The 27,787-nt window shown below is 43.7% G+C and overlaps 1 protein-coding gene across 2 annotated transcripts; it reads right to left on the reverse strand.

Annotated features, from left to right (window-relative positions):
* Positions 1-699: 699 nt before the first annotated feature.
* LOC119962405 (speriolin-like protein) lies at positions 700-27,787 on the reverse strand. Of its 2 annotated transcripts, none has more exons than XM_038790365.1 (4): positions 27,697-27,787; positions 10,679-11,059; positions 3,455-3,606; positions 700-1,231 (listed from the first exon to the last, which is right to left on the reverse strand). In XM_038790365.1, the coding sequence occupies exons 2-4, from the start codon at positions 10,932-10,934 to the stop codon at positions 908-910; spliced, it is 732 nt and encodes a 243-aa protein (XP_038646293.1). In that variant the 5' UTR covers positions 10,935-11,059; positions 27,697-27,787; the 3' UTR covers positions 700-907. The 2 variants fall into 2 exon arrangements, with proteins under 2 accessions (XP_038646293.1, XP_038646291.1); XM_038790363.1 differs by lacking the exon at positions 27,697-27,787 and adding an exon at positions 25,013-25,268.

Raw genomic sequence — 27,787 nt, forward strand, 5'->3', positions numbered from 1 at the left:
TGCATTTGGGGAAAGGAATAATCGGGCGGGGCAGAGGGGCAGTGTGAGGGTGATCAATCAGGAAATGGGGGCAATTTGGGCGAAAGGGTGATCTGGTGAGGGGTGAGTGGAGGAAGGGATGATCCTGTGAGGTGGTGATTGTGAAAGGACAAGTGAGGAAAAGAGGGCCATCATCTTGCCCCAATCTGCAAACTTAAACAGAACAGCATTGTTGTCCTCCAAGTATCCCTCCCTCTTGTCTACTGAAAACAGTATTTTTCTATGCGGGCAGGGTGGGAAGACAATGGGATTGAGGGGGGCATGCTCATTTTAACTGTTCCCCTCCACCCAGTCTCTGCTGAAGGAAGGTATAGGGAATTGAATTCAGGGCCACAGAAAGTTCTACATCCCAAACAGAAACTACTGATGATATGTCACCACTTTAACAGGAATTTGATGGTCCAAACAATGATCTAGAAAGACAGACAATGTGATAGCCATGGGGCACAGAGATGGGTTGAGTAATGGAGCAGACAATTTGGTTAGATGCTCTGTGAGGAAAGGCTTTGGGGTCAAAGAGATAAAGAGATACCGTGTAAAATCCATTATCAGTCCATCCTCAATACTTGGTCTTCTTGATTTCCTGCTGGATTGACCATGTCCAGAGATCAAACTTACATCCTCTCAAGATTCAAAAGATTTGCCAAAAGCTGTTTTTTTTCTTTCTAAATGTTACATCGATTTATTTATAATTCTTTTCAGCTCTTTAAACTTTGGGTCCACATACAGTAGAATAAATTGGGATCATCAGCACCTTCAGGAACCGATTTCAATATCATTTTTCCGGAACGAAAAGAGGAATGCAAATGTTTTTTAAAATCTAGTGAATGCTGACTGATGTGAGATACAGTGGAAACTATCTCCACTGTCACCATGGAAACAGAGGTTTTTTATCATTGCGGGATAGCTCGCACAGACAGTTCAGCAGAACCAGTGTGTCCCGAAGGAACTTGGCAGGGACCATGTCAATGACGAGTTTACGCAGGATGATGGGGTTGTAGGTGATATTGGTGTAGGCATTTGGCCGCTGTTTGAGAATTCCATAGGTGTTGACCAGGAACTCACTGAAGCCAGTGTGGATGTCAGTGTTGTAGTTGAGTTTTTCAAGCTTTGCTAATAAGGCTGCGTAAGATTGTGTCATTTCTCTCCATTTCAGCTTATCCACTGTTCCATCCAAGGGATTCATGGAATTCTGGAAGAAATGCAAGAAGACAAATGGAAATCAAGAGGCTGGAGAGATGTACGTTGAGCAGTCGAGATTCTAACACCCATTTCAAACTATTGAATGAAGTCAAGCTCACCCCCAGTGAGTCTCTATGAGTATGCACAGCAGGCAGGAATCTCATGCCGTTTTTCCCCTTTGATCTTTCATGGGATGTGGGTGTCACAGACAAGGTCAGCATTTGTTGACCATTCCTAATCGCCCTTGAACTGAGTGGTTTACTATGCCATTTCAGAGGACAGTTAAAAGTCAACCACATTGCTGTGGGTCTGGAGACATGTGTAGGCCAGAGCGGGTAAAGACGGTAGTTCTCCTTCCCTAAAGGACATTAGTTAACCAGATGGGTTTTATGACAAATGTCAATGGTTTTGTGGGCTGGTTTAGCTCACTGGGCTAAATCGCTGGCTTTTAAAGCAGACCAAGCAGGCCAGCAGCACGGTTCGATTCCCGTACCAGCCTCCCCGGACAGGCGCTGGAATGTGGCGACTAGGGGCTTTTCACAGTAACTTCATTGAAGCCTACTCGTGACAATAAAGCAATTTTCATTTTTTCATTTTCATTTCACCTTTACTGATGAGTAGCTTTAGATTCCAGATTTTATTCATTATTGTTTTGGTATTTGAACCCATGTTTCCAGACATTAATCTGGGCCTCTGGGTTATTAGTCCAGTGACATTTCCACTACACAATGGCACCCCTGTTGCGATAGGCATCATTTCAAAACATGTCCTGTACACAAAAAGCAGGAATAATACAACTTAGCCAATTACCGCCACACCAGTCTTCTCTCAATCATCAGTAGAGTGATGGCAGGGGTAATCAACAGAGCTTTCAAGCTGCACTTGCTGAGCATTGACCTGCTCACGGATGCTCAGTTTGGGTTCTGTCAGGGTCACTCAGTTCCTGACCTCATTACAGCCTTGGTGCAAACATAGACAAAAGAACTGAATGCCAGAGGTGAGGTGGGAATGACTGCCCTCGACTCCAAGGCAACATTTGACTCAGTGTGGCATCAAGGAGCCTGAGCAAAAGTGGAGTCGATGGGAATCAGGAAAAATCCGCTGGTTGGAGTCATACCTGGCTGGCTCAAAGGTGGTGATGGTTGGAGGTTACTCTCAGTTCCAGGACATCACTGTAGGAGTTCCTCAGGGTAGTGTCCTATGCCCAACCATCTTCAGTTGTTTTATCAATGACCTCCCTTCCATCATAAGGTCAGAAGTGGGGATGTTTGCTGATGACTGCACAATGTTCAGCACCATTCACAGCTCCTCACATAATGAAGCAATTCATGTCCAAATGCAGCAAGATCTGAACAATATCTAGGCTTGGGCTGACGTGCCAAGTAACATTCACGCCAGACAAGTGTCAGGCAATGACCACTTCCACATGAGAGGATCTAACTATGCCTTTTGACATTCAATGGTATTACTGCTGGGTTATCATTGATCAGAAACTGAACTGGGCTAGCAATATAAATACTGCGGCTCTAAGAGGTCAGAGGCTAGGAATCCTACGGCGAGTAACTTGCCTCCTGACTCCCCAAAGTGTGATGGAATACTCCGCACTTGACTGGATGAGTGCAGCTCCAACAACACTCAAGAAGCTCGACATCATCCAGGACAAAGCAGCCCACTTGGCTGCTACCCCTTCCACAAACTTTCACTCCCTCCACCACTACCATAGTGGCAGCCGTGTGTGCCATCTACAAGATGCATTGCAGGAACACGCCAGGGCTGCTGAGGCAGCACCTTCCAAACCCACGACCACTGTCATCCAGAAAGACATAGGCAGCAGATACATGGGAACACCACCACCTGGCAGTTCCCCTCCAATTCATTTACCATCTTCACTTGGAAATATAACGCCGTTCCATCGCTGCTGCTGGGTCAAAATCCTGGAACTCCCTCCCTAACAGCACAATGGGTGTACCTACACCACAAGGACTGCAGCGGTTCAAGAGGGCAGCTAATCACCACCTTCTGAAGGGAAGTTCAGGATGGGTAATAAATGCTGGCCCAACCAGTGACGCCCACACCCCGTAAAGAATTTTTAAAAACAAACAAATATTTCAACTTAATTAAAGTAGCTTTCAAACAGAATACTCCCAATGTGGAGAATCTACATTAAGTTCTTATTTAATTAAATCGGAACTAATCTTCCTCAGAGAATACAGCACAAAGGTTGAAATAGTACCTGTTTTATTTTTGATGGGATGTTGGATACTGTGTATCCGTAGAGCCTGGTTAATCCAGGGAACACATGCGCTAGGATCCTCCGATCAAGTTGGAATGCTATCTCACCAATTACACGGGTGTTCTTTTCCATATTTGAGAAGGAGTCCATCTCTGAAAGATTGTGTTAAAAATGTGCATCAGAGGTTATCTCAACAGTGAGGAGGACAGCAAGAGACATCAGGAGGATGCAGACAGAGTGCTTTGGCCTGGATGGATAGAGGCCTTGCGGAGAAGACAATTTTAAAGACGGTGTTGGAACGGAGAGATCTGGGGGTTTACAAACACAAATCTTGAGAATCATACAGGTGTGACAACCTTTGACCTGAAAGCTGTAAAGAAAATTTGTATTTTTTTTAGAAATGTCTGTGGAATCTATAATTGCTTTTAAGGATGATTGCAAAGGACTTTTAAGAAAACTGCATCAACTGTAAAAGGATCAAGTGTAATTTTCTTGGCCCTAGTCTTCTGAGGAGTGACAATTACCATGGGGTCGCCACTCCACTCCTACTTTGCTACATCATGTCAATGCTCTGCATTCCTGGCTGGAACTTTAAATCCCAATGTCTTCAGAAATGAGGAGTGTACCTTCAATCCGACTGCTTTCTCGCAGTACCGGATCATCAGGGAAAGGCAAGCCCCCATTTTACAGCACTTCCTGTCGTATTCTGGTAAGTGTTCACAAACACATTGAATAGATGGGGCATTTAAACTGGTTTTCAGTGTGTCAATGTACGTGTCTGAATGAATGGATGAACGTATAGGTGGGTAAGATTGGTGAGGCTAAGTGGGTAAGGGAGTAGGGTGACAGAGATGTGAGGTGGGCAGGGTGGCAGTGGGTCACAGATGGCAGGTGGGTAGGGTGGTAGGGTAGCAACTGGGTGAGGTTAAGGGCGCATGGTGGTAGGGAAGCAGGTGGGCAAGGTACCGGATTGGTCTTTGGGTACCTGAGTAAGATGGCAGATTGGTAGGTTAGTATGTGGGTATAGTGGCAGGTGGGTAGGGTGGCTGATGTAAGGTGTCAGGTGGGCAGGGTGGTTGGGGGTAGGCTGGTAAGTGGGTGGGGTGGTAGCACAGTGAGGTGGCAGGCAGGTAGGGTGGTGAGATTTGGTCAAGGGATGTGTTGGTTAGGGGGGATTGGATGATGGAGTCGTCAATTTAGGGGGAAGTTGGGGGTGTTGAAACGAGTTGGATGGGTCAGTGGGGTGGTTGGGAGAGTCAGGGGAGGAGTCAGTGTGAGGAATTGGGGGGGGGGGGGGTCAGTTGTACAGTTACCTAGGAATTAGACTAGACTTTTTCTGCCTAACATTTGTTGGTTAACAATCTACTCAGTCAAATCTGTCCCATGTCTCCAACTCTAATTCAGACTTGGAGATTTGTTTTGGAGGGTTTCAGGGACCAGTGGAATTGCCATCAGAAATTCAAACTTCCCAGGAAATTCCCATGGAGTCAGTGCTTTGGAACTTTTGAGGGGTCCCAACACCTATCTTGAGGGTTTTTTTCCAGTCTCTGATGATCAAATTTAGGGTACATTGAAAAGCCTTTGGAAGGCGGGGCTCTGTGATGATTGAAATGCTGTGTGACTAATGACAGATCTGGGGAGGGGCAGTTGAAGGTATATATCCTGCAATACATCTAGCCAGCATTGGGAACCCTATTGAGTTACTGAGAAATGACCAATTAATTTAATTTGAACTGAATATCTCTTCCCTTGGAAAACACTTCAAGCCTTCAATAAACCATTTTCATACTGCTTTACATATTCATGCTACTCTATGTCTAACAAACAAATATAGTGAAACAATAGTAATTATGATTGAGTAACTCAGAACAGTATTGTCGACTACAGTTAAAAAGATGTTCTGAGCAGATTGTGTTGGCATGAGGCAGGAGGGTCACATTTAAGAGCATTTATCAATTATCATTGATTATCATTCCACAATGTACACATTTATAGCTGGTAATACGTGCATCTTGAGATTTAGATACTTGGGCTACAATTCATATCCTGATTCGTCTTTACAGGTGATTCGACCAACCAATCAAATAATTCTAAAGATTAATGGAAAATTGATTGTGTAATTGTCTTCCAGGAACAAATTGGCTCCTGGAGGCCAACCAGGCCAGTGTGACGGGATCATCTTAAATTACAAAGCAATTGTCAGCTCCTCACAGCCACACAGCAGCGGCAAGGGTTACCTCTGGAATGGGAGCTAATGAGATTGTCAAGGAGGATGGCGGGGGGGGGGGGGGGGGGGGGGGGGGGGCAGGGTGCTCGGGAAGAAGGTTCGGTTGTGCGGTATGTGCTGTGATGCTGGGTGCCACGCATGGAGGTTTAAAAGGTGAGATTAGCAATGGAGCTGTCTGCACTATAAAAGTTGTGATAACCCCCCATGGACTTTCCTGGCTGCACAATGATAATGCACCATTGCTAAATTGCTTAAGGACCCAGATAGAGTCGGCCACAATCCCCAGGGTGCCATGCAGCACACAGACCTCTTTTGCTGACAGTTAACTGAATGCAAGGCGCAGATTAATGGGGAGAGGCTGAAAACACAGACATTTGAACAATTTGGAGAAAATTGTCAGGACACCGTGATACTTAGTGAAAGGACTGGGCCAAGCTGGTCACCCTACCCTGGAAGCAGTGCCCGCAGCAAAGAGGTTAAGATGTAAAGCATGTGACCAGATACAGAGAAGAGAGACAAAGACAAACTATAAGCAGGAGAACTGGAGGATAAAGTGCACAAATACAGACACAAAGGGAAAGCAAACAGAGAAAGGAAGAATGCAAAGAAGGACCAAATCATCTATAGAAGACGTCTTTGAGGCAGAAAGGGAAACAGGAATTCTTGGACGTACTGTGTAAGCTGGCTATAAAGGTACAAATTTTGAAATACTTGGAGATGCTACTGAGAAGGGGCCAAATCATGAACTGGGATTTTATTGGTTGGATGGTTGAAAAGTAACTCGGAAAGCAACACCATTGGGTTAAAACCTGAGGGAGGGTTTATAGAAATATGCCTAAATGTGATAATCATACCTGTAAAACTAACATGTTGTTGGATAGGACTCCTGACCTACCCTGCATGAATAAAGAATAACACATTATAGAACTATGCAGCTAAATAGTGCCACATTTTTGCAGTGAGTGAAGCAGGTGTTTCTTTTCTTTTATTCGTTCATGGGATGTGGGCATCGCTGACTGGGCCAGCATTAATTATTCATCCCTGAGGGCATTTAAGGATCAACCACATGGCTGTGGATCTGGAGTCACAAGTAGGCCAGACCAGGTAAGGACAGCAGATTTCCTTCCCTAAAGGACATTAGTGAACCAGATGTTTTTTTTATGACAATCAACAATGGTTTCATGGTCACCATTAGACTTTCAATTCCAGATTTCTTTTATTGAATTCAAATTTCACCATCTGCTGCAGTGATTCGAGCATGACTCTGGGTCTCTGGATGACATGTCCAGCGACAATGCCACTGCGCCACTGCCTCCCCTGTGATTGTGTATCCTTGTGCATTGATCGTCTGTAGTGAACTCTGCCTTTTTATTTCAAGTATCATTTGTTAAATTACGTGTAACTGGCATTAGTTCTGACTCATGTTAAAAGTGACAAAGGTGAAATCTTGTTGGTAATTTCCTCATTTAGGTGTCATTCAGTAAATTTGATTATTTTGGTTCAGGTTTTCCCATTGGCATCATAACACAGGATCCCCAGCATTATTACTTAATAAGTAAAGAAGTTATATTAAACTTTTATCAAACAGTAATTAGGCCCTGATTGGGGAATTGTGTTCAGTTCTGGGCACCGTACTTCAAGAAGAATATCAAAATCACAATGATAGTGCAGACATTTATCAGAATGACCCACAGGGTTTGGTGGACAGACTTAGAGGAGAGAAGATTAAAGGGGGATTCAAAATGATGAAAGCATTGATGGAGTGGATAGAGTCGATAGAGAGAAATCTCTTCCTACTGGAAGTAGGGTTAGAAACCAGAGGACCGAGGTTTAAGGCATTTAGCAAAAGAACTCGAAGTGAGATGAAGGGGATAAATTTAGGCAGCAGGTTATTACGGTCTGGAATGCGTTGCCTGAAAAAGCGGAGAACTACTTCAACAAGATAAACTTGGACGGCCTTGCAGAAAGGGCAGGGAGTTCAATTCATTGGACAGCACTTTAAAAGAGCACAATGAGTCCTCCTGTGCTGTCATAGAATCATACAATCCCTGCAGTGCAGAAGGAGGCCATTCGACCCATCTAGTCTGCACTGACCATCTGAAAGAGCACCCTACCTAGGCCCACTCCCCCGCCATAATAACCAATAACCCCTTAACCCCACCTAACATGCACATCGTTTGGATACTAAGGGGCAATTTAACACGGCCATCCACCTAATCTGCACATTTTTGGATTAACACTATTGTCCTAATGCTATTTTCTCTTCTGTAGTGGATGTTCTCTCAGTTGAAAAGAGCAGACAGCCAACTTACTGCTGAAGCACTCTGGTTGTCTTTACCCAAATTGCTACCCTACTCGAGTAATTTGTTATTACCCTTTGATTTACTACATCTCCTGTCACACAATCCTTTCCTCCCATTACTTTCCCCAATACTGGTGCCAATGCTCCATGAATGTTTGAGCCACACATTCATCTCTCTAGCCTTATTTATCCTGTGCCCATTGCTCAGAAAACAATACAAAGGTTCTGCTTTTTACTATAGTCCCTAGTTGCTCATACTCCTTCAGCAGAACCTCTTTCTTAGCCCTATCTTTGACATTGATACCAATGTGGACCATGACAACTGGTTCCTACCCCTCCCACTATGGCTTCCTCTCCAGCCCTGAGCAGATGTCCTAAACTTTGGCACTGGGCAAACAACAGAGCCTTCTGAACTAATTTCTCACCTGCAGTGAACTGTGTCTATTCCCCTGACTATACTGTCCCTTAGTACTGGTACGTTCCTTTTAACCCTCCCCACTTCTCCACCGACCACTTGAATGCTTTCCTGTGCCATGGTCAGTTTGCTCATTCATCTTCCAGCCCCCATCTCACCCATACAAGCGGAGGCTCCTTCACTTCTAACTTCTTACTTCCATTACCTACTTGACCACTGACTAAATCAGAAGACCCCATCCTAAGGGGTGTAACCACCCTCTGGAGTAAAAAATACAGGTAACTTCTCCCTCCCTGATGCATCGCAGTATCCGCAGTTCTGCCTCCAGCACAATGACTCTGAGCTGAAGCTCTTCAAACCGCAGGCACTTACTGCAGACATGTTTGTCCTAGATAATTGGGCAGCACGGTAGCACAAGTGGATAGCACTGTGGCTTCACAGCGCCAGGGTCCTAGGTTCGATTCCTCGCTGGGTCACTGTCTGTGCAGAGTCTGCACGTTCTCTCCGTGTCTGCGTGGGTTTCCTCCCACAGTCCAAAGACGTGCAGGTTAGGTGGATTGGCCACGATAAATTGCCCTTAGTGACCAAAAAGGGTAGGAGGGGTTATTGGGTTACGTGGATAGGGTGGACGTGAGGGCTTAAGTGGGTCGGTGCAGACTCGATGGGCCGAATGGCCTCCTTCTGCACTGTATGTTCTATGTTCTATAAAACTAGAATCAAGGCACTGGTACATTCTGCAGTCACAACACATCACCCGTGCTGCCATCTTTATTATGTGTTAATTTATTTATTTTTCTTATTAATTTATAATTAATAAACCCTATTACCCTGATAGGCTTAGAATTATTTGCTAGGTCAAAGGAATGATTTTTGAGGGGTGTCTACAAAGAATATAAACAGGCGACAGAGGCGTTTAGTGAAAGAATTCCTGGTCAGGTGGCCAGAAAAGTGGCAAATGGAATTCAATCCAGAGAAGTGCAGGATGATGCATTTGGGGGGGGTCAAACAAGGCAAAGAATTACACAATAAATGGGAGAATACTGAGACGTGGAGAGGAAGTGAGGGACCTCAGAGTGAATGTCATAAGAACATAAGAACTAGGAGCAGGAGTAAGCCATCTGGCCCCTCGAGCCTGCTCCGCCATTCAATAAGATAATGGCTGATCTTTTTGTGGACTCAGCTCCACTTGCTGCTCACCATAACCCTTAGTTCCTTTACAGTTCAAAAATCTTTCCACCTTTGCCTTAAAAACATTCAACAAGAGCGGCGAAGATTGATAGATGAGATGTTGGAGGTGGACAGGAGGTACGGGGGGTGGGGGGGGGGGGGGGGGGGCAGCAGATCCAGCACTTTTAGAAGAAGGAGGGACCTACAGGCTACTTTTAATCGGTTGTCGATGAGAAAGGCGGTGCGCCAATTGAGGCGGGTGAGGGGAGCAGTTTTGAAGTACGGGGAGAAGACATGCTGGCAGGCCAACTTCGGAGGGTGGCGGCGGCGAGGAAAACTGTCCAGGTGAGGGATAGGATAGGGAAATTGGTGATGGCCCCAGACCAGATCAATAGGGTGTCTGAGGAGTTCTATGAAAATTTGTATAGGTCGGAGCCACTGGTGGAGGACCGGGAGATGTGGGAATTCCTGGGCGGTCTGGAGTACCCGAGGTTGGGGGAGGAGGATAGGGTTACATTGGAGGGATTGATAGGGGAACAGGAGATAAAGGAAGCAACTGGGAGGATGCAGTGGAGGAAAGTGGCAGGGCCGGATGGGTTCCATTGGAGTATTATAAGGAATTTAGGGACAAGTTGCCGCCGCTGATGGTAGCGATATTTGAATTCTCTGAATTCCAGGGCTTAGAGAGCTTGAAGTGTGATTAAAATAGGAACTGCACAACAGAACAAAACTGGAGGCCCGGAGTGGGATCTTGTTGAATCGTTGGGCTGGAATAGGTTATAAAGATAGGCAGGGCAGAGAACATGGAAGGATTTGAAGGTAATGATGAGAATTGTGAATTTGGGATGTTGCCATACATGCAGCCAATGTAGGTTAGTGAGCACGGGGTGATATATGAATGAGACTTGGTATGAGTCAGAATGCGATCAAAATAATTTAGCATGAGTTGAAGTTTACAGATTGGAGAATATTCTCAGTAGTGAAGCCTCAGCTTCCATTCATTGCCTCGTGATTAAGTTGTGCTGAGATGACAGAGGTTTCAAAGAAAGTTGATTTTATCAGGGACACAGGTACTGGCTCACATCCGCAGTCAATTGCATGGGCATTACTCACCGTTCACATAGAATACTCGGGTTTTGTTCCCTTCCTCAAGGAACAGCTTCTTAGATTCATCTGACGTGGCTGTCTCTGAAAACCAGATCTTCTTAGCTGTGGGTCTAGCCTCTGAATCAATAAGCTGTTTGTTGCCATCTTCATCCTGTGTGCTACTCGGGGAGTCTGGAGTACTGGCTTCAAAAAGCTCAGAGGATCGGCAGTAATTGGACACTTTTGTTGGTTGTGCTCCACTAAGAGAGGTGCTGAAGTTCATAGAATGCGAATCGTCAGACAATGAGAGGGTGAGCAGATTTTCGAGGGTGGGACTTGGCTGCCGGTTGTGATAGTCCTGCAATTCACTGGGGCTGTTCTGCTCTGGCGAACTGCACAATGTGGAACCTAAACAAAATTGATAATAAAAATTATGAACTTGGCTTGTTGAGTCTCCAGATACAAGTTGTTGTGCAACAGTTGCATTTATTACCACAAGGTTCCCAAATTAACCGCCGATACCAATGATGACATCACCCTTAGACACCTTCAACCTGTTACTGAAGTGTATTTAAGTGGACCCAACGTTATAAGAATGACAGATAAATTTCTCCTTAGTGTCCACATATGTGTAGGTTAGGTGGGGTTATGGGGATAGGGCAAGGAGTTGGCCTAAGTTGGGAGCTCTTTTAGAAGGTCAGAGCAGACTCGATGGACCGAATGGCCTCATTCTGCACTGTAAAAATTCCATGGTTCTATGAGGGTAAACTCACAAACACCTCTGCAGATTACAGGAGGAACCAGCAACAGAATTCTTGCTTTTCTCAACAGCAGCGGACCCCAATAATCCCAAGGGATGGCAGCATGAAAGAGTTCAGACCTCTACACTTTGCCCATTTTATTTTTAACCTGTTCATTCCCAATAATTCATATCAGTTCTCAGATGCACCATCCCAAAGAAACGCTCACATTTCAATCACACTGTATGGATTGGGGAACCCACAATCAAATAGCAGAAATTCAGTCCCTGCACAATTATAGTTTCCATAATGTCACATGACACAAGATTTGGGTCTGGCAGGTTAGTGCCTTCGGATGTTTTCTTATGCTAAACAAAGGGACTATATAAATCTAAGTTATTGTTGTACATCTGTTCTGTTCACAGGAAGCTATGGCTTTCATTAAACTTGTGTCTGTGTCTGATTTGGGAAAACAAGATGTTGACAAGAGGTGAATGTTCTTATTCTCCAGTACTTACTTTCCTCATGTACGATGAGCATAAATCACACCCATTGCCAGGTAAACAAGCACCCAAATGCAGTCAGATACCAAATGACCAGAATCCAAGTGACATGAGATTCTGTTGTTTGTTTAATAGTCCTAGAAATCCTACATCAAAGAAAAGCTGACTTGGCCCATCTCGGCTACACTAACTCAATGCTAGAGTTCGCCAATGTGTTTCATTCCTTTGCCCCTTTTCCATAGCCCTGTTTTTTTCTCCCTATAATCATTTGTCCAATTCCATTTTGAAAGTCATCAGCAAATCTACTTCCACGATCCCTTCAGGCATAGTATCTTTAACATGACAGTTAACCAACGCAAAACACATAAAAGCAGCACCGGTGTGGCTAAAATTAAGTGTTACTTTGTGAATTTATATTGTGCTGACAAAGTTAAGCAGCATTATCCACATGATTTCAACACGAGTTTACGGTTTGCTAATTTTATATTAATGGTGTTTAGTTAACCCTAACGCTCAAGTTAAATAACCCCTGTATGTACATTATTCATTCCTTTCAGCATTTTGAAAACCTCATTCTCTCAGTTTCTTAAACAGATGAATAGTTGAGTTCTGCTGTCTCTCTGTATAGCTTGGTATGTGGAGATGTGGAATCTTCCTTGCTGCTGTTCTCTGCAGCTTTTCCAGAGTACCCTTTGCCTAAAACTGAACACGATATTCCAAATGAGGCTAGAATAACAAAGAATCAAAATGCTCTTGAAATTCTTCTCATTACACCATCAGCCTTGTTGGTAACAAACTCAAATTGAATGTTTATTTTCAGCGGTTATCATTGACGCTCAGATAGTAATAGTAGACATTCAGCACCTTACACTTTGTTTTGAGCTGAAAACATGCTTTGTGACTGTTTTTGTTTTCGTTTTCAGAGTTGGAGAGCTGTATTCAAAGCAAGGTGTGTAAAATTATCTTTCTCTCTACAAGCAAAAAAATGTCTTCAGTTCACTTGATGATTTTGAAGTAATACCTGTTTCTGTAGAGAATTTAAACCTGCTGTCTTTGTTAAAAAGAAAAAGGTTTAACTTATGGATGTTGCGAGGAAAGATATTCAGGGTTACCTATAGAGTATTGTATCTGTGGGGTTACGTGTGTTGGTATTCGATAAGATGTTTACTGTGTGTTTATAAAATGTTAACTGGGTTCATAGAATAAACATTGTTTTTGTTTTAAAATACTTTAAGATCTCTGTTGCATAACACCTGTAGAGTGGGCCATGTGCTCCCCATAACCAAAATCTATTAAACGTCGTGGGTCAGGTGAACTCCATGATCTACTTTGGAGTTTTATAAACCCTGGCCCATAACAATATTAATGATTTGGACAAAGGAACTAAATGTATTATCTCCACATTTGCAGATGATACAACGTTGGGTGAGCTATAAGGAAGATGCAGAGATGCTTCACGACAGGCTGAGTGAGTGAGCACATGCATGGCAGATGCAGTACAATGGGGATAAATGTGAGGTTATCCACTTCAATAGCAAAAATAGGAAGGCAGATTATTATTTGAATGGGTGTAAATTGAGAGGTGGATACTCAGTGAGATCTTGGTGTCCTTGTCCATCAGTCACTGAAAGTTAGCGCGCAGTTACAGCAGGCAGTAAAGAAGGCAAATGGTATGTTGGCCTTCATAGCGAGAGGAATTGAGTATAGGTATAGAGATGTTTTACTATAATTGTATAGGACATTGATGAGGCCATACCTGAAGTATTGTGTGCAGGTGTACTTATCTCAGTAAGGATGTTCTTGCTATGGAAGGAGTGCAGTGAAGGTTTACCAGGCTGATTACTGGGATGGCAGGACTGTCATATGAGGAGAGACTAAATCGGTGAGGATTATAATCATTGGAGATTAGAAGAGAGGGGATTTCTTAGATATTTATAGCATTTTAACAGGATTAGACAGGATAGATTCAGAAAGAATGTCGAGGGAGTCCAGAACTAGGAGGTCATAGGTTGAGGATAAGGGGTAAGTACACCTTTTAGGACTGAAGTGAGGAGAAGTTTCTTCACCCAGACAGTGGTGAATCTGTGGAACTCATTACCACAGAAAGCAGATGAGGCCAAAATGTTGCGTAATTTCAAGAAATAATTGGTTTTTGCTCTTTGGGCTAAAAGAATCAAGAGATAAGGGGGGAAGGCGGGATCAGGGTATTGAACTTGATGATCAGCCTTGATCATAATGAATGGTGGAGCAGGCTTGAATAGCCGAATGGCCTCCGCCTGCTTCCAATTTCTATGTGCACTAGCTTTTCGTAATTTGGGTACCTGGAAATCCCATTTCTCTTACTCTTCCTTGTTTCTAATTTTTCAGAAAAATTCTGTTTTGTCTTTTACAAATCTAAAGTGGATCACCTTCATCCTTTCCTATATTGAATTCTGTCTGCCACAGTTCCGTCCCTCATTCAGTCTGCCAATGTCCCTTTGTAACTTCTATACACCTGACTGCGCTTCCTAATGTCTTGTCACCTGCAATTAGGGCGCCCAGTTCTCTAATCTTTCATTCAAACCATTAATATATGTGCTAAATGATGTGTTGGGTTCTCTGGATCTGTGGAGACTGCGTTTACCTCAGCAGTAACACATACAGGCTACCAATACATGAAATAGTACAACACTATTTTATTAAGCTAGAAACTGTTGAACATACTTTCACTGTGGGTCGACACTATGTTAGATTAAACTGAAGACCTATGCCTATCCTAACCAGTTTATACTCTCAGCACATGGTAAAGATCTGTGCTACAAGCTGTGAGCTCTGTCCTTCTTAGAGGCTGCATCCCGAATGAGCGGGAAAACTAGTGCCCTCTGTCTTTATAGTGAGTGTGCTCTAACTGGTGATTGGCTGCGGTGTTGTGTGTGTTGATTGGTCTTGCTGTGTGTCAATCAGTGTGTGTCTGCACCATGATATACTGGTGTGTATATTATGACACCCCCCTTTTAAAAAAGAATGTGTGTTTGTGGCAATAAATAATGTGTGGTGAGAATGTTCCTAACTACGTGTGGAGTGTGAAGGCATATTTACAAGACTATGTACATAAAAACTAAGCTATTTACATGGGAAGATGTCTAGTGCAGATAAGAACATAACATAAGAACTAGGAGCAGGAGTAGGCCATCTGGCCCCTCGAGCCTGCTCCGCCATTCAATGAGATCATGGTTGATCTTTTGTGGTCTCAGCTCCACTTTCCGGCCCGAACACCATAACTCTTAATCCCTTTATTCTTCAAAAAACTATCTATCTTTACCTTAAAAACATGTAATGAAGGAGCCTCAACTGCTTCACTGGGCAAGGAATTCCATAGATTCACAATCCTTTGGGTGAAGAAGTTCCTCCTAAACTCAGTCCTAAATCTACTTCCCCTTATTTTGAGGCTATGTCCCCTAGTTCTGCTTTCACCCGCCAGTGGAAACAACCTGCCCGCGTCTATCCTATCTATTCCCTTCATAATTTTAAATATTTCTATAAGATCCCCCCTCATCCTTCTAAATTCCAACGAGTACAGTCCCAGTCTACTCAACCTCTCCTCATAATCCAACCCCTTCAGCTCTGGGATTAACCTAGTGAATCTCCTCTGCACACCCTCCAGTGCCAGTATGTCCTTTCTCAAGTAAGGAGACCAAAACTGAACACAATACTCCAGGTGTGGCCTCACTAACACCTTATACAATTGCAACATAACCTCCCTAGTCTTAAACTCCATCCCTCTAGCAATGAAGGACAAAATTCCATTTGCCTTCTTAATCACCTGTTGCACCTGTAAACCAACCTTCTGTGACTCATGCACTAGCACACCCAAGTCTCTCTGCACGGCGGCATGCTTTAATATTTTATTGTTTAAATAATAATCCTGTTTGCTGTTATTCCTACCAAAATGGATAACCTCACATTTGTCAACATTGTATTCCATCTGCCAGACCCTAGCCCATTCACTTAACCTATCCAAATCCCTCTGCAGACTTCCAGTATCCTCTGCACTTTTCGCTTTACCACTCATCTTAGTGTCATCTGCAAACTTGGACACATTGCCCTTGGTCCCCAACTCCAAATCATCTATGTAAATTGTGAACAATTGTGGGCCCAACACGGATCCCTGAGGGACACCACTAGCTACTGATTGCCAACCAGAGAAACACCCATTAATCCCCACTCTTTGCTTTCTATTAATTAACCAATCCTCTATCCATGCTACTACTTTACCCTTAATGCCATGCATCTTTATCTTATGCAGCAACCTTTTGTGTGGCACCTTGTTAAAGGCTTTCTGGAAATCCAGATATACCACATCCATCGGCTCCCCGTTATCTACTGCACTGGTAATGTCCTCAAAAAATTCCACTAAATTAATTAGGCATGACCTGCCCTTTATGAACCCATGCTGTGCCTGCCCAATGGGACAATTTCTATCCAGATGCCTTGCTATTTCTTCCTTGATGATAGATTCCAGCATCTTCCCTACTACCGAAGTTAAGCTCTCTGGCCTATAATTTCCTGCTTTCTGCCTACCTCCTTTTTTAAACAGTGGTGTCACGTTTGCTAATTTCCAATCCACCGGGACCACCCCAGAGTCTAGTGAATTTCGGTAAATTATCACTAGTGCATCTGCAATTTCCCTAGCCATCTGTTTTAGCACTCTGGGATGCATTCCATCAGGGCCAGGAGACTTGTCTACCTTTAGCCCCATTAGCTTGCCCATCACTACCTCCTTAGTGATAACAATCCTCTCAAGGTCCTCACCTTGTTGGCTGGTTTAGCTCACAAGGCTAAATCGCTGGCTTATAAAGCAGACCAAGCAGGCCAGCAGCACGGTTCGATTCCCGTACCAGCCTCCCCGGACAGGCGCCGGAATGTGGCGACTAGGGGCTTTTCACAGTAACTTCATTGAAGCCTACTCATGACAATAAGCGATTTTCATTTCATTTCATTTTTCTTTTCACCTGTCATAGCCTCATTTCTATCAGTCGCTGGCATGTTATTTGTGTCTTCCACTGTGAAGACCGACCCAAAAAACCTGTTCAGTTCCTCAGCCATTTCCTCATTTCCCATTATTAAAACTCCCTTCTCATCCTCTAAAGGACCAATATTTACCTTAGCCACTCTTTTTCGTTTTATGTATTTGTAAAAACTTTTACTGTCTGTTTTTATATTCTGAGCAAGTTTACTCTCATACTCTATCTTACTCTTCTTTATAGCTTTTTTAGTAGCTTTCTGTTGCCCCCTAAAGATTTCCCAGTCCTCTAATCTCCCACCAATCTTTGCCACTTTATATGCTTTTTCCTTCAATTTGATACTCTCCCTTATTTCCTCAGATATCCACGGTCGATTTTCCCTCTTTCTACTGTCCTTCCTTTTTGTGGGTATAAACCTTTGCTGAGCACTGTGAAAAATCGCTTGGAAGGTTCTCCACTGTTCCTCAACTGTTCCACCATAAAGTCTTTTCTCCCAGTCTACCGTAGCTAGTTCTTCTCTCATCCCCTTGTAATCTCCTTTGTTTAAACACAAAACACTAGTATTTGATTTTACTTTCTCACCCTCCATCTGTATTTTAAATTCCACCATATTGTGATCGCTCCTTCCGAGAGGATCCCTAACTATGAGATCATTAATCAATCCTGTCTCATTACACAGGACCAGATCTAGGACCGCTTGTTCCGTCGTAGGTTCCATTACATACTGTTCTAGGAAACTATCGCGGATAAATTCTATAAACTCCTCATCAAGGTTGCCTTGACCGACCTGGTTAAACCAATCGACATGTAGATTAAAATCCCCCATGATAACTGCTGTACCATTTCTACATGCATCAGTTATTTCTTTGTTTATAGCCTGCCCCACCATAATGTTACTATTTGGTGGCCGATAGACTACTCCTATCAGTGACTTTTTCGCCTTACTATTCCTGATTTCCACCCAAATGGATTCAACCTTATCCTCCATAGCACCGATGTCATCCCTTACTATTGCCCAGATGTCATCCTTAAATAACAGAGCAATACCACCTCCCTCACCATCCACTCTGTCCTTCCGAATAGTTTGATACCCTCGGATATTTAACTCCCAGTCGTGACCATCCTTTAACCATGTTTCAGTCATTTACGATGATTTGTGCTATCAACTCATTTACTTTATTCCGAATACTACGAGCATTCAGGTAAAGTAAACTTATGTTGGTTTTTTTTACCTCTGATACCTCAGATAAACAGTATGCAACAAAATAGTAACTAGAGCAACATTATATACAAACCAGTGAATTGATCAAACAAAGCAACAAAACAATTCAGAGAGTCCATAAATTCGAAAAGTTCATAAATTTAGTCTCTGAGGTGGGCGACGAATTCTGGTTGACCAAAGGAGCATTGGGCCCTGTTGAGGCGGAGGCCATGTTCATGTATCCGTCTGAAGACGCGCTGGAGGCGATTAACATGCTCCTGCGGGGTGGTGGACCAGATGATTATGTCATCGACATAGACGCAAACGCCTTCAATACCTTCCATCATCTGTTCCATAATCCTATGGATCACTTCTGATGCAGAGATGATCCCAAACGGCATCCTGGCGCCGGTGTCCAGGCGGAATCGGATTCGGGATTGGTTGACCGTGAGGGTGGCACACCACTCATCATCCAGATCAATGCTATATACCGGTAGAGGCTGGACTTTTTGCTTTGGGGGTACCCTGTGTTTGGTAGTGATACCGACTCGAAAAGGTGCCTTTGGGTCCTTGGTGTCAATGTCAGGCAGCAGGTCAGAATCGGGTTCGGTGACCGTGGGTTGGATGGCGCAGACATCCCTGCGTAGTTGGTTGGAGCAACAAGAGTTGGCAGGCTGAGCAGACCTGCATAAAGCAGCATAGTGGCCAAGTTTGTCACATTGTAGGCATCGTCGGGATTTTGCAGGACATTGCCGCTTTAAGTGGGCGGAGCCACAGTTGCCGCACGTTGTAGCGTCAGTATGCTTGTTGCGCCACCGCGTATGCGCGGTGCAGTCGTACGTGGTGCGCGCCTGCGCAGTTCGATTGTCGGTGTTGCCGCCCCCTCGTTCAGTGCGCACATGCGCGGGAGGCCGTGAAAAGCACGCGAAATGGCCGCCCTCATCCAGGCTGAGGCCCTGGAGTTGCTTGATTGCTTCTACCCGTTCTGCCTCGTGGGGACCTTGCCGCACCGTTTCAGCCGCTTGGATGTGTGAATACCGACTCGTGGCGTGTTCATGCAGCACGCAGGTCTCGATGGCAATCGCGAGGCTGAGCTGCTTTACCTTGAGGAGCTGCTGGCATAGGGAGTCCAACTGAACACCGAAAACGATCTGGTCGCGTATCATGGAGTCGGAGGTGGACCCGTAATTACAGGACTGCGCAAGGATGCGGAGGAAGGTGAGAATTGATTGGAAAAGTTCATCCTTACCCTGCAAACGCTGTTGGAAGACATAGCGCTCGAAACTTTCATTCACCTCGATGTCGCAGTGACTGTCAAATTTGAGGAGGACCGTCTTGAATTTTGATTTGTCTTCACCATCGGCAAAAGTGAGAGAGTTGAAGATGTGGATGGCATGGTCCCCGGCTGTGGAGAGGAAGAGAGCGATCCTCCTGGTGTCGGAGGCAGCTTCCAGGTCTGTGGCTTCAAGGCAAAGCTGGAAGCGTTGTTTGAAGATCTTCCAGTTGGCCCCGAGGTTACCGGTGATGCGGAACGGCGGCGGCGGCGGGCGGACACTGTCCATTTTGCGGGATGGCTGTATGCTGGTGGGAGGCAGATCACTTGCAGGTAGGTCTAAGAAGTTCTAACATCACATACTGGTACCATGATGTGTTGGGTACTCTGGATCCGTGGAGACTGCCTTTACCTCAGGAGTAACACATACAGGTTACCAACACTTGAAATAGTACAACACTATTTTATTAAGCTAGAAACTGTTGAACATACTTTCACTGTGGGTCGACACTATGTTAGATTAAACTGAAGACCTATGCCTATCCTAACCAGTCTATACTATCAGCACATGGTAAAGATCTGTGCTACAAGCTGTGAGCTCTGTCCTTCTTAGGGGCTGCATCCCGAATGAGCGGGAAAACTAGTGCCCTCTGTCTTTATAGTGAGTGTGCTCTAACTGGTGATTGGCTGCGGTGTTGTGTGTGTTGATTGGTCTTGCTGAGTGTCAATCAGTGTGTGTCTGCACCATGATATGTGTGTATATTATGACAGTAAAAATCTGAACCTTAGAACAGACCCCACGGGGAACACCAACTTCTCACACATACATCAAATACAAGTGTAATTTTTCAGTGTAAATATCCTGTTATTATCTAGTCAGTTAGACTAGGCAAGTAGAAATGCAACTGACAAGCTCTTGATTAACAATCAAAACAAGTTGTTCTTTTTTTTAAGCAAAGCATCAGTGAGACTTCATTTAGTGCTGAGTTCAATTCCTTACCAGCAGAATGTCAATTCGTTGGATAAGGTTCAGAGAAGAGCACCATTTCAGTATTCAAAGTGTCCAGATTTGCACACAATAATTAGCTGGGAGCAATAGCAAATGATGAATATCACACAAATATAAAAGGGACTTGACAAACTGGATGAGTGGATGGTGAAGGGGCAGGTGCAATTTAAGATTCTAAAGGATAGACACTGAAAGAGGGTTTCCCCTGGCTGGGAATCTAGAACAAGGGGGCACAGTCTCAGGTTAAGGGGATGATCACCGAGGACTGAGATGAAAAGGCATTTCTTTGCTCAAAGGTTTGTGAATCTTTTGAATTCTCTACCCCAGAGTTGTGGCTGCTCCATCATTGAGTATTTTTAACGCCGAGACAGACAGGTCTTTCATCTCAGGGAATCAAAGGGAGCAGGGAGCAAGTGGGAAAGTCAAGTTGTGGCAGATCAGTCATGATCATAGTGAATGGTGGAGTATAATCCAGTACTGCTTCTATTTCTTATGGTCTTCACGTTACGAGGGTTAGCAAAGGAAAGATTGACGTGAATTATGTGATAAACAACAAATTTGTTTTGCCAATCCTGGATTGGCAAAGTGAAGACCCTAGTTCTCCTCTTCTGAGGCTGGTGAGGGCCACAGACTCTCTTGGATCGGCCAGGGAATCCCCATTCTCAGGATGGTGAACGATCATATTCCCATTCTACTGGGAGGGTGCAGAAAGGGTTCCTCTTGTTCTGGGCGGACAGGCCCCATTGTGACTGTGGGGCAGGGAGAATAACAAGGCACCGCATAATACAGATTTCCACAGTCCATCCACTTGCAATGTTTTTGTAAGCATAAATATCAAGGAAGTTGGTCAGACAGGAACTTGCCCTACAGCCTCAATATTGGCCACTGGTTATCACTCACAATACAGAAATCCATTTTATCTAGTATTCATTTAAGTACAAGAGGTCATACTTACAAATTAAGGGCAAAAGTCAGAAAAAAGGGCAGAATTCAGAAAATAATTTCAGCTTGGTAAATCTGCAAACGTGTAAATTAAAAGTTTTCCATGGAGATGGATGTTACAGGTAATGTTTGAGGAAAGTATTAGATGTCTGGGTATGAACTACTCCATTAAATAGTGTTATACGAGTGCATAAAATGTTTGTATAATTACATGACAATAGGAATGCTTGGGCTTACATTATTTGGACAAAGAAATAACAAATTAATCTTAATGCGGATGAATAATTTTAATGATCTTTATTATCACAAATGAGCTTACATTGCAATGAAGTTACTGTGAAAAGCCCCTAGTCGCCACATTCCGGTGCCTGTTCGGGTACGCTGAGGCAGAATTCAGAATGTCCAAATTACCTAACAGCACGTCATTTGGGACTTGTGGGAGGAAACCGGAGCACCCGGAGGGAACCCACGCAGACACGGGGAGGACGTGCAGACTCCGCACAGACAGTTACCCAAGCTGGGAATCGAACCTGGGACCCCTGGCGCTGTGAAGCCACAGTGCTATCCACTGTGCTACCATGCTGTCCACCATGCAAGCATTTTGGAGGAAATAAAGAGCAACATAGTACGATGAAATCCATCATTTAGAAGCTGTTGTTTGCATTGATTGTGGTTTTTTGAGACAGCCCCTAACGAAAAAGGAAACCACAATTCAAGGTTTCTGGAAAGGTGAGTGGATGTCAATTGGTATTCCTGGCTGTCATATCAGACTTCTCAGAAATCAGCATGTGCATGAGGTAGCCAGGGAAATGGAAGCTGATTGGGGGAAAAACACAAAACTGAGAAATCAAATTTCAGTCAGTGGTCAGAACAGACATGGGCTCTCAGAGTTCAGTTTTCAGGGTCGGAATGGCACAATGACTGTGAAGAGCTATTTGTGTGTGTGAGACAGCTAAAAAATGTTTAAACTGAAGCCTGGGTTTGGCAACAGTGAAAGTTATTCCTAATGATTGGGTTTTTACCATAGCTGGCCATGCTCGCCATGTGTTTTGAATGGTTAGTGATGGGAATTTATGCCATCAGGACTCTTGTGAGCAGACTTAAGAATGTTCAAAGCCTTTTTGGTGGTAACCATGTTTGTGCGTTGAGTAAAGCCTAAATCCTGCAATACGAAGAGGAGTTGAGGTTTACCGGGGGAAGGACTGTGAACTTTATATGGTGCCAGAAAAATGCTAAGGAACTGCCAGTAGATCTGAGAGATCTGTCTTTGTTGGATTAGCTATTATACTTCCCATTGAATACAATTTGCCTGTTAATCCATGTTTAGTTTGTATTGGTTTGATTGTTAGAGTAAATGTTTTAAAAAGTGGAATCCTGTCCAATGGTTTCTTCCATTAGGGATATTTGGAAAGTTCAGTTCTTACTGGTGTCCTTGATTTTGTAGATATACCAAACGCAACTTAAATATATAAAATAGAACGCAGCAGAGATACGTGACAGATATACAACAAATTAAATGTCTTTGAATGACAGTCATCTCAGCATTTTCAATGTTGAGATACTAGAGAAGGATTAAGAAAATAATAGAATGCTGAGATATGAAGCTCAACCATAAGTTGCTACAAGTCATGCTGAAGCTTTATAGACCATATGGAATACTGTGTTCAATTTTCACTGTCACTACTTGAAAAGGGCTGACACATTGATTGACAATGGTGTCGAGAAGGGAACGAGTGATCCCAGAAGTAAACAAATGAACAGATGGACTATAAAGTGGCCAAAGTGGCGGATCAATGACATGGGCTTTGATGGGCAAAACCATCTTTTTTGTCCTTGACTTTATTCCTATTGATCTGATTTTGTGCAGCTTGAATGTATGACAAAACTCTTCAAGGCAGATGTTATTGCATGTTGCCGGAGGCATTAGCCACTGAGATGATTCATCAGTCCCATCCCTGGCACCTCCACGTTACAGCAGAGTATCAGCTGCTGTTGGTGAGCAATGACTGCCACCAAATTGCTGAAATGATTGGGAATTGATGTTGGATGGTGCTGAGAGAGCAGAAGAGGGAGCACTGTTAGCGGCTCAGATTATATTTCTTCCACCTCACAAACCCAGAGAAATATACATCACCGGTAAAGTTTACAATGAAATTGCAATAAAGTACAAACACATTTCTGTAATTTCCCGATGCACTTCACTGGCAATGTGCCCCCATCGTTAGGATGCATTCATATAATGGAACCTATAATGTTTGAAATTAGGTAGAGTAATATTTAGATATCCACTTGTGTTACCATAACCTCCAGGGTGTTGGGCCAAAATCTGGAAAATGGAATTAGTGTAGTCGGATCTTTGTTGACTGGTGTGGAAATGATGGGTCGTATGGCATCCTCCTACACTGTAAACATTTATGAATCTCATGCTTATACATGCCATTTGAAGAAGAAACCAAACAAATTATCTGATAGACAATACCTGCTCATCAGTACCTAATTGAATTGCATACTCCAAAGATTTCTGGTTCTCAACAATTTCAATTGGGATAGGACAAGGACACAATGTCCCTCAGGTTAGAGAGACAGAACAATTCCACATTGCAAACCCTCCAACACTATCCAGCATTCTTCGATGAAAGTGCGCACAGATACACCAACGAAGAAAGGATCAGGCTTAACTGAATCCTGGCGGATGAAGAGCCCATTAAAGCTTAATGAATAAAATATTTTGTACAAGGCACTGGAGAGTGATGGTGTTTTGAAACTGCACCCAGCAGGCACAGGATAGCATATGATATAGCCTAGCAAGAAGGAAGTTTATATGAGTATCTTTGGTTTATGGAATGTGTTCTGTGTGATAGAAGCTAACAGATGACTTAGGTCTGGAGGATTCCACAGGGGAAGGCTAAGGAGGTTGATACAACTTAAAATGTAGCAAATGTTGGTGTCAGAATTACAATTAGTTTGGTGTCAACATGTTTATATTTCAGCTGTCATCCAAGGTTAGAACCATATAGAATGGTCTACTGACATGGAGTAAACAAAAAGTCTACATTATAGTGAGTATGTTACACCACATTGCAATCTAATAATAGTGGTTGCACATGACTCAAAGATCGAATGGCAATTTCAAAGTCAGTAGATTATAGCAAATCATCTGACATTGTCCATGTAGGCGCTTTTTGTAATTCTTCAGTGTCGAGGTCTTAGCCAGATTGGTTAGGCGTTTGCTTACCTGATATCAGAAAGTATACAAACATGCTTTACTTGTAATTTGTCGACATTAATAAAACCAACATTTGATTTATCTCTCATTTGATTGAACTCAACCTCGGCCCACACCCCTACCTTATCCCCGTAACCCTTTGGGCACTAAGGGGCAATTTAGCATGGCCAGTCCACCTAACCTGCACATCTTTGGACTGTGGGAGGAAACCCACACAGACATGGAGATAAGCAGTCACTCGAGGCCGGAATTGAACCAGGGTCCCTGGTGCTGTGAGGCAGCAGCACTAACCACTGCGTCACCATGCTGCCCACAAGTCTTAGTATTAAAAATAATAAGCATTATTGTCAATGTGTCCATCATCCATGGGATGAAGGTACCTGAGATTCGATCTTATTTTGATTAAAGGCGTTATATAAATACAAGTTGTTATAAATCCACAAAGAAAGCAAATATTCAATTACCTCGTGTTGCTGCAGCTGTGTTGGAATTACTAAAATTTGGGAAACAATTTGGCTTCTGTCCAAGCAATGGTGCACAGTTAGAAGACAGCATATTACGCAACTCCTCATTTTCTTTAAGGAGGGTAATCTGCCGCTTTAATGCTTTGTTTTCTGAAGTCAGCTTCAAATTATCTCGGCGAATCTTTTCAGAATCATCACACATGATCACAAACAAAAATAAATTGCAACAGTGAGCACCTGAGGGGCCAGGCACAAAGTTGAGATTCACAGCATAATGGCTCAAGACCCTGAGCAGCTGCATTGTGACATCAAAGCATTGGAAAATATCATAAAGGGAACTGTGACCTATGATCAGACCAAAGACAACCACCCAGTTAACCTCAGTCATAATCTCAGCACTTAACATAACTAATAGAGCGAATAGTCAAAGCAGACTTTTTCAAGACCTTCCAATCAAAATGCAAGATATGTGGATATCATCCCTGCTTTGAGCTAATGTGAGTTCTTCTGTCATCATAATGGGCAGCACAGTGGTTAGCACTGCTGCCTCACAGCACCAGGGACCCGGGATCAATTCCAGCCTCGGGTGACTGTGTGGTGTTTGCACTTTCTCCCCTTGTCTGCGTCGGTTTCCTCCGGGTGCTCCGGTTTCTTCCCACACCCCAAAGATGTGCAGGTTTGGTGAATCGACCATGATCAAATGTGTGGAGTTATGAGGTTAGGGTGGGGGAGTGGACCTAGATAGGGTGCTTTTTAATGTCCAAGACTAACTCCATATGAAACTTCTATACTATGGTTACCTAAAGCTTGTCAAATAATTTGATGGACGGCAGAGAGGGGGGCCATCTTGGAATGGGCCCGGTTGAAAGGTGGTATTAGAAGAGGTAGAACCGGAGGGGGATGAAAGTAGTAGAGGGTAGTGGAGCGTAAGCCTCTGGTAAGAATTGTAACATGGAACATTCTTGGGTTAAACGCGCCAATTCAGAGGTCTCGGGTATTTGCACATCTGAGGAGTTTGAAGGCAGATAGTGATCTTTTTATAGGAGACGCACCTCCAGGTTAGGCTGAGGAAGGGATTGGCGGGACAAGTGTTACACTCAGGGTTTAACCCGAAGTCGCGGGGATGGCCATTTTGTTGAACAAAAGGATGGGGGTTTGTGGCGACCAAGGAAATGCGGAACTGGGGGGGGGGGGGGGGGTAGGTATGTGATAGTGAGCGGGGTGCTGGTCAACATATATGCGCCAAAATGTGTGGAGTTATGAGGTTAGGGTGGGGGAGTGGACCTAGATAGGGTGCTTTTTTGGAGGGTTGGTGCAGACCCGATGGGCCAAATTGCCTCCTTCCGCACTGTAGGGTTTTGAGATAACACCATTATTAATGAACCTTCTGGATCTGTTAGATCATCTACTGTGATGCAATTCAATGAAACATTTTAATCCATCTCTGTGTAGCAGTCCCCTGGGGCTGGTCATCAGATTTTGCCAACATTTTACTTTGTTAACGCTGCTATATATATGCAAGTTGCTTTTGTAATATAACCCAGGGTGCAGTGAAGGGGCAAACCTGCAAATCAGGGAACTACTACCAGACTCGGAGAAATAGTTGAAATTAGCAATGTAGCTCAGCAGCTACAAAATGACAGGGAATTTTTCCCATTCTTGGCTGGACCTAGTGTTGTAATAACTGGGTGGACTTTGCACCCGACTAGCTGCCCCAACATTGACCCTAGTAGGATTTCTGGCGACAGATTAATTGGTATTTTTTTCAGTGACACATGCAGCATCTTAAGTGTGCAACACATCTCCAAAGACAACAACCATAGATAGACCCTCTTCATCCTCTCCCTGATGATTAATGTGATTGTTGTTTTTAACACTTGACTTTGTAAAGTGATTGTTTCTAAATGTCTCCTTTAATAAGATGGAATAGCTTGGAGGGGTGAATGTCGCCTCCTATGAAACATGTCTGGGGCCATGCCCATGTGACCTGGTTGCCATGGGTACAGGGGCCCAAGTTGAAACTTATTGAAAGTAAGTTGCAAGTTTCAACATCTGGGCATAAAGGAGGAGGCCATTGCCTTGCTGCAGCAGGCTGTCAGTCAGTCAAACAGGCAGATTCGGGGAAGAAAACCCACAATTAGTGCTGTAGTGTCAAGCAGGAAAAAAAGCCGTTGTTGGGTTAACCACCAAGGAGAACAGATTTCCAGTTGGAAGAAATTAGGCTTGTGGAGCGTCAGAAGGTGGCTTACTACCTGAAGTCCATTTGATTATTCTCAGAAGATTGTGAGAAGGGACTTTGATTTAAAAGTGGCTCTGGAAGATTAATCTTGGCGGAGCAGCGAGACGAGAGCCTGTTAAAGTCCAGAGGAGTTTGGGACTTTAAACACAAGACTACATTTCAGCTGAGATTGTTATATGATGTATGAATGTGGTGTAGGGTGTTCAGTTGTGTTAAGATGTTAATGGGAATTCCTTTTTTTCTGTAGATTAGCAGATTGCCTCCTAAGTAAAGGTTAATTGGATATTGATTTCAGTTTGTTTGTTACAGCAAAAGTCTGAAAAAATGAAATTGTGTGTGATTCTTTGCTTTAGTCACTGGGAAATTCATACCTTTTTAAAAAGTTATCAGTCTCTATGGGATTCATAACACTGTGTATAAAATCTTCATATTTGGGATTGCTCACCCTTTAGAAATGCTGGTCCTCTTTTGACATTCCACCCCCGCACTCCAGATCATTAGAACCAAGAAAGTCATTTGTAGATCCTGCCTCATCT

This window comes from Scyliorhinus canicula, chromosome 2 (genome assembly GCF_902713615.1).
Source record: "Scyliorhinus canicula chromosome 2, sScyCan1.1, whole genome shotgun sequence".
Classification (NCBI taxonomy): Eukaryota; Metazoa; Chordata; class Chondrichthyes; order Carcharhiniformes; family Scyliorhinidae; genus Scyliorhinus; species Scyliorhinus canicula.

Coding starts and splice junctions, on each gene's coding strand:
- LOC119962405 (XM_038790363.1), bottom strand. CDS start 25,214: ATGTGTGATGATTCTGAAAAGATTCGCCGAGATAATTTGAAGCTGACT. Junction 11,060..25,012: donor CACAGCTGCAGCAACACGAG/GTAATTGAATAT, acceptor AATTTTGTTTAG/GTTCCACATTGTGCAGTTCG. Junction 3,607..10,678: donor CCGAGTATTCTATGTGAACG/GTGAGTAATGCC, acceptor ACAATCTTTCAG/AGATGGACTCCTTCTCAAAT.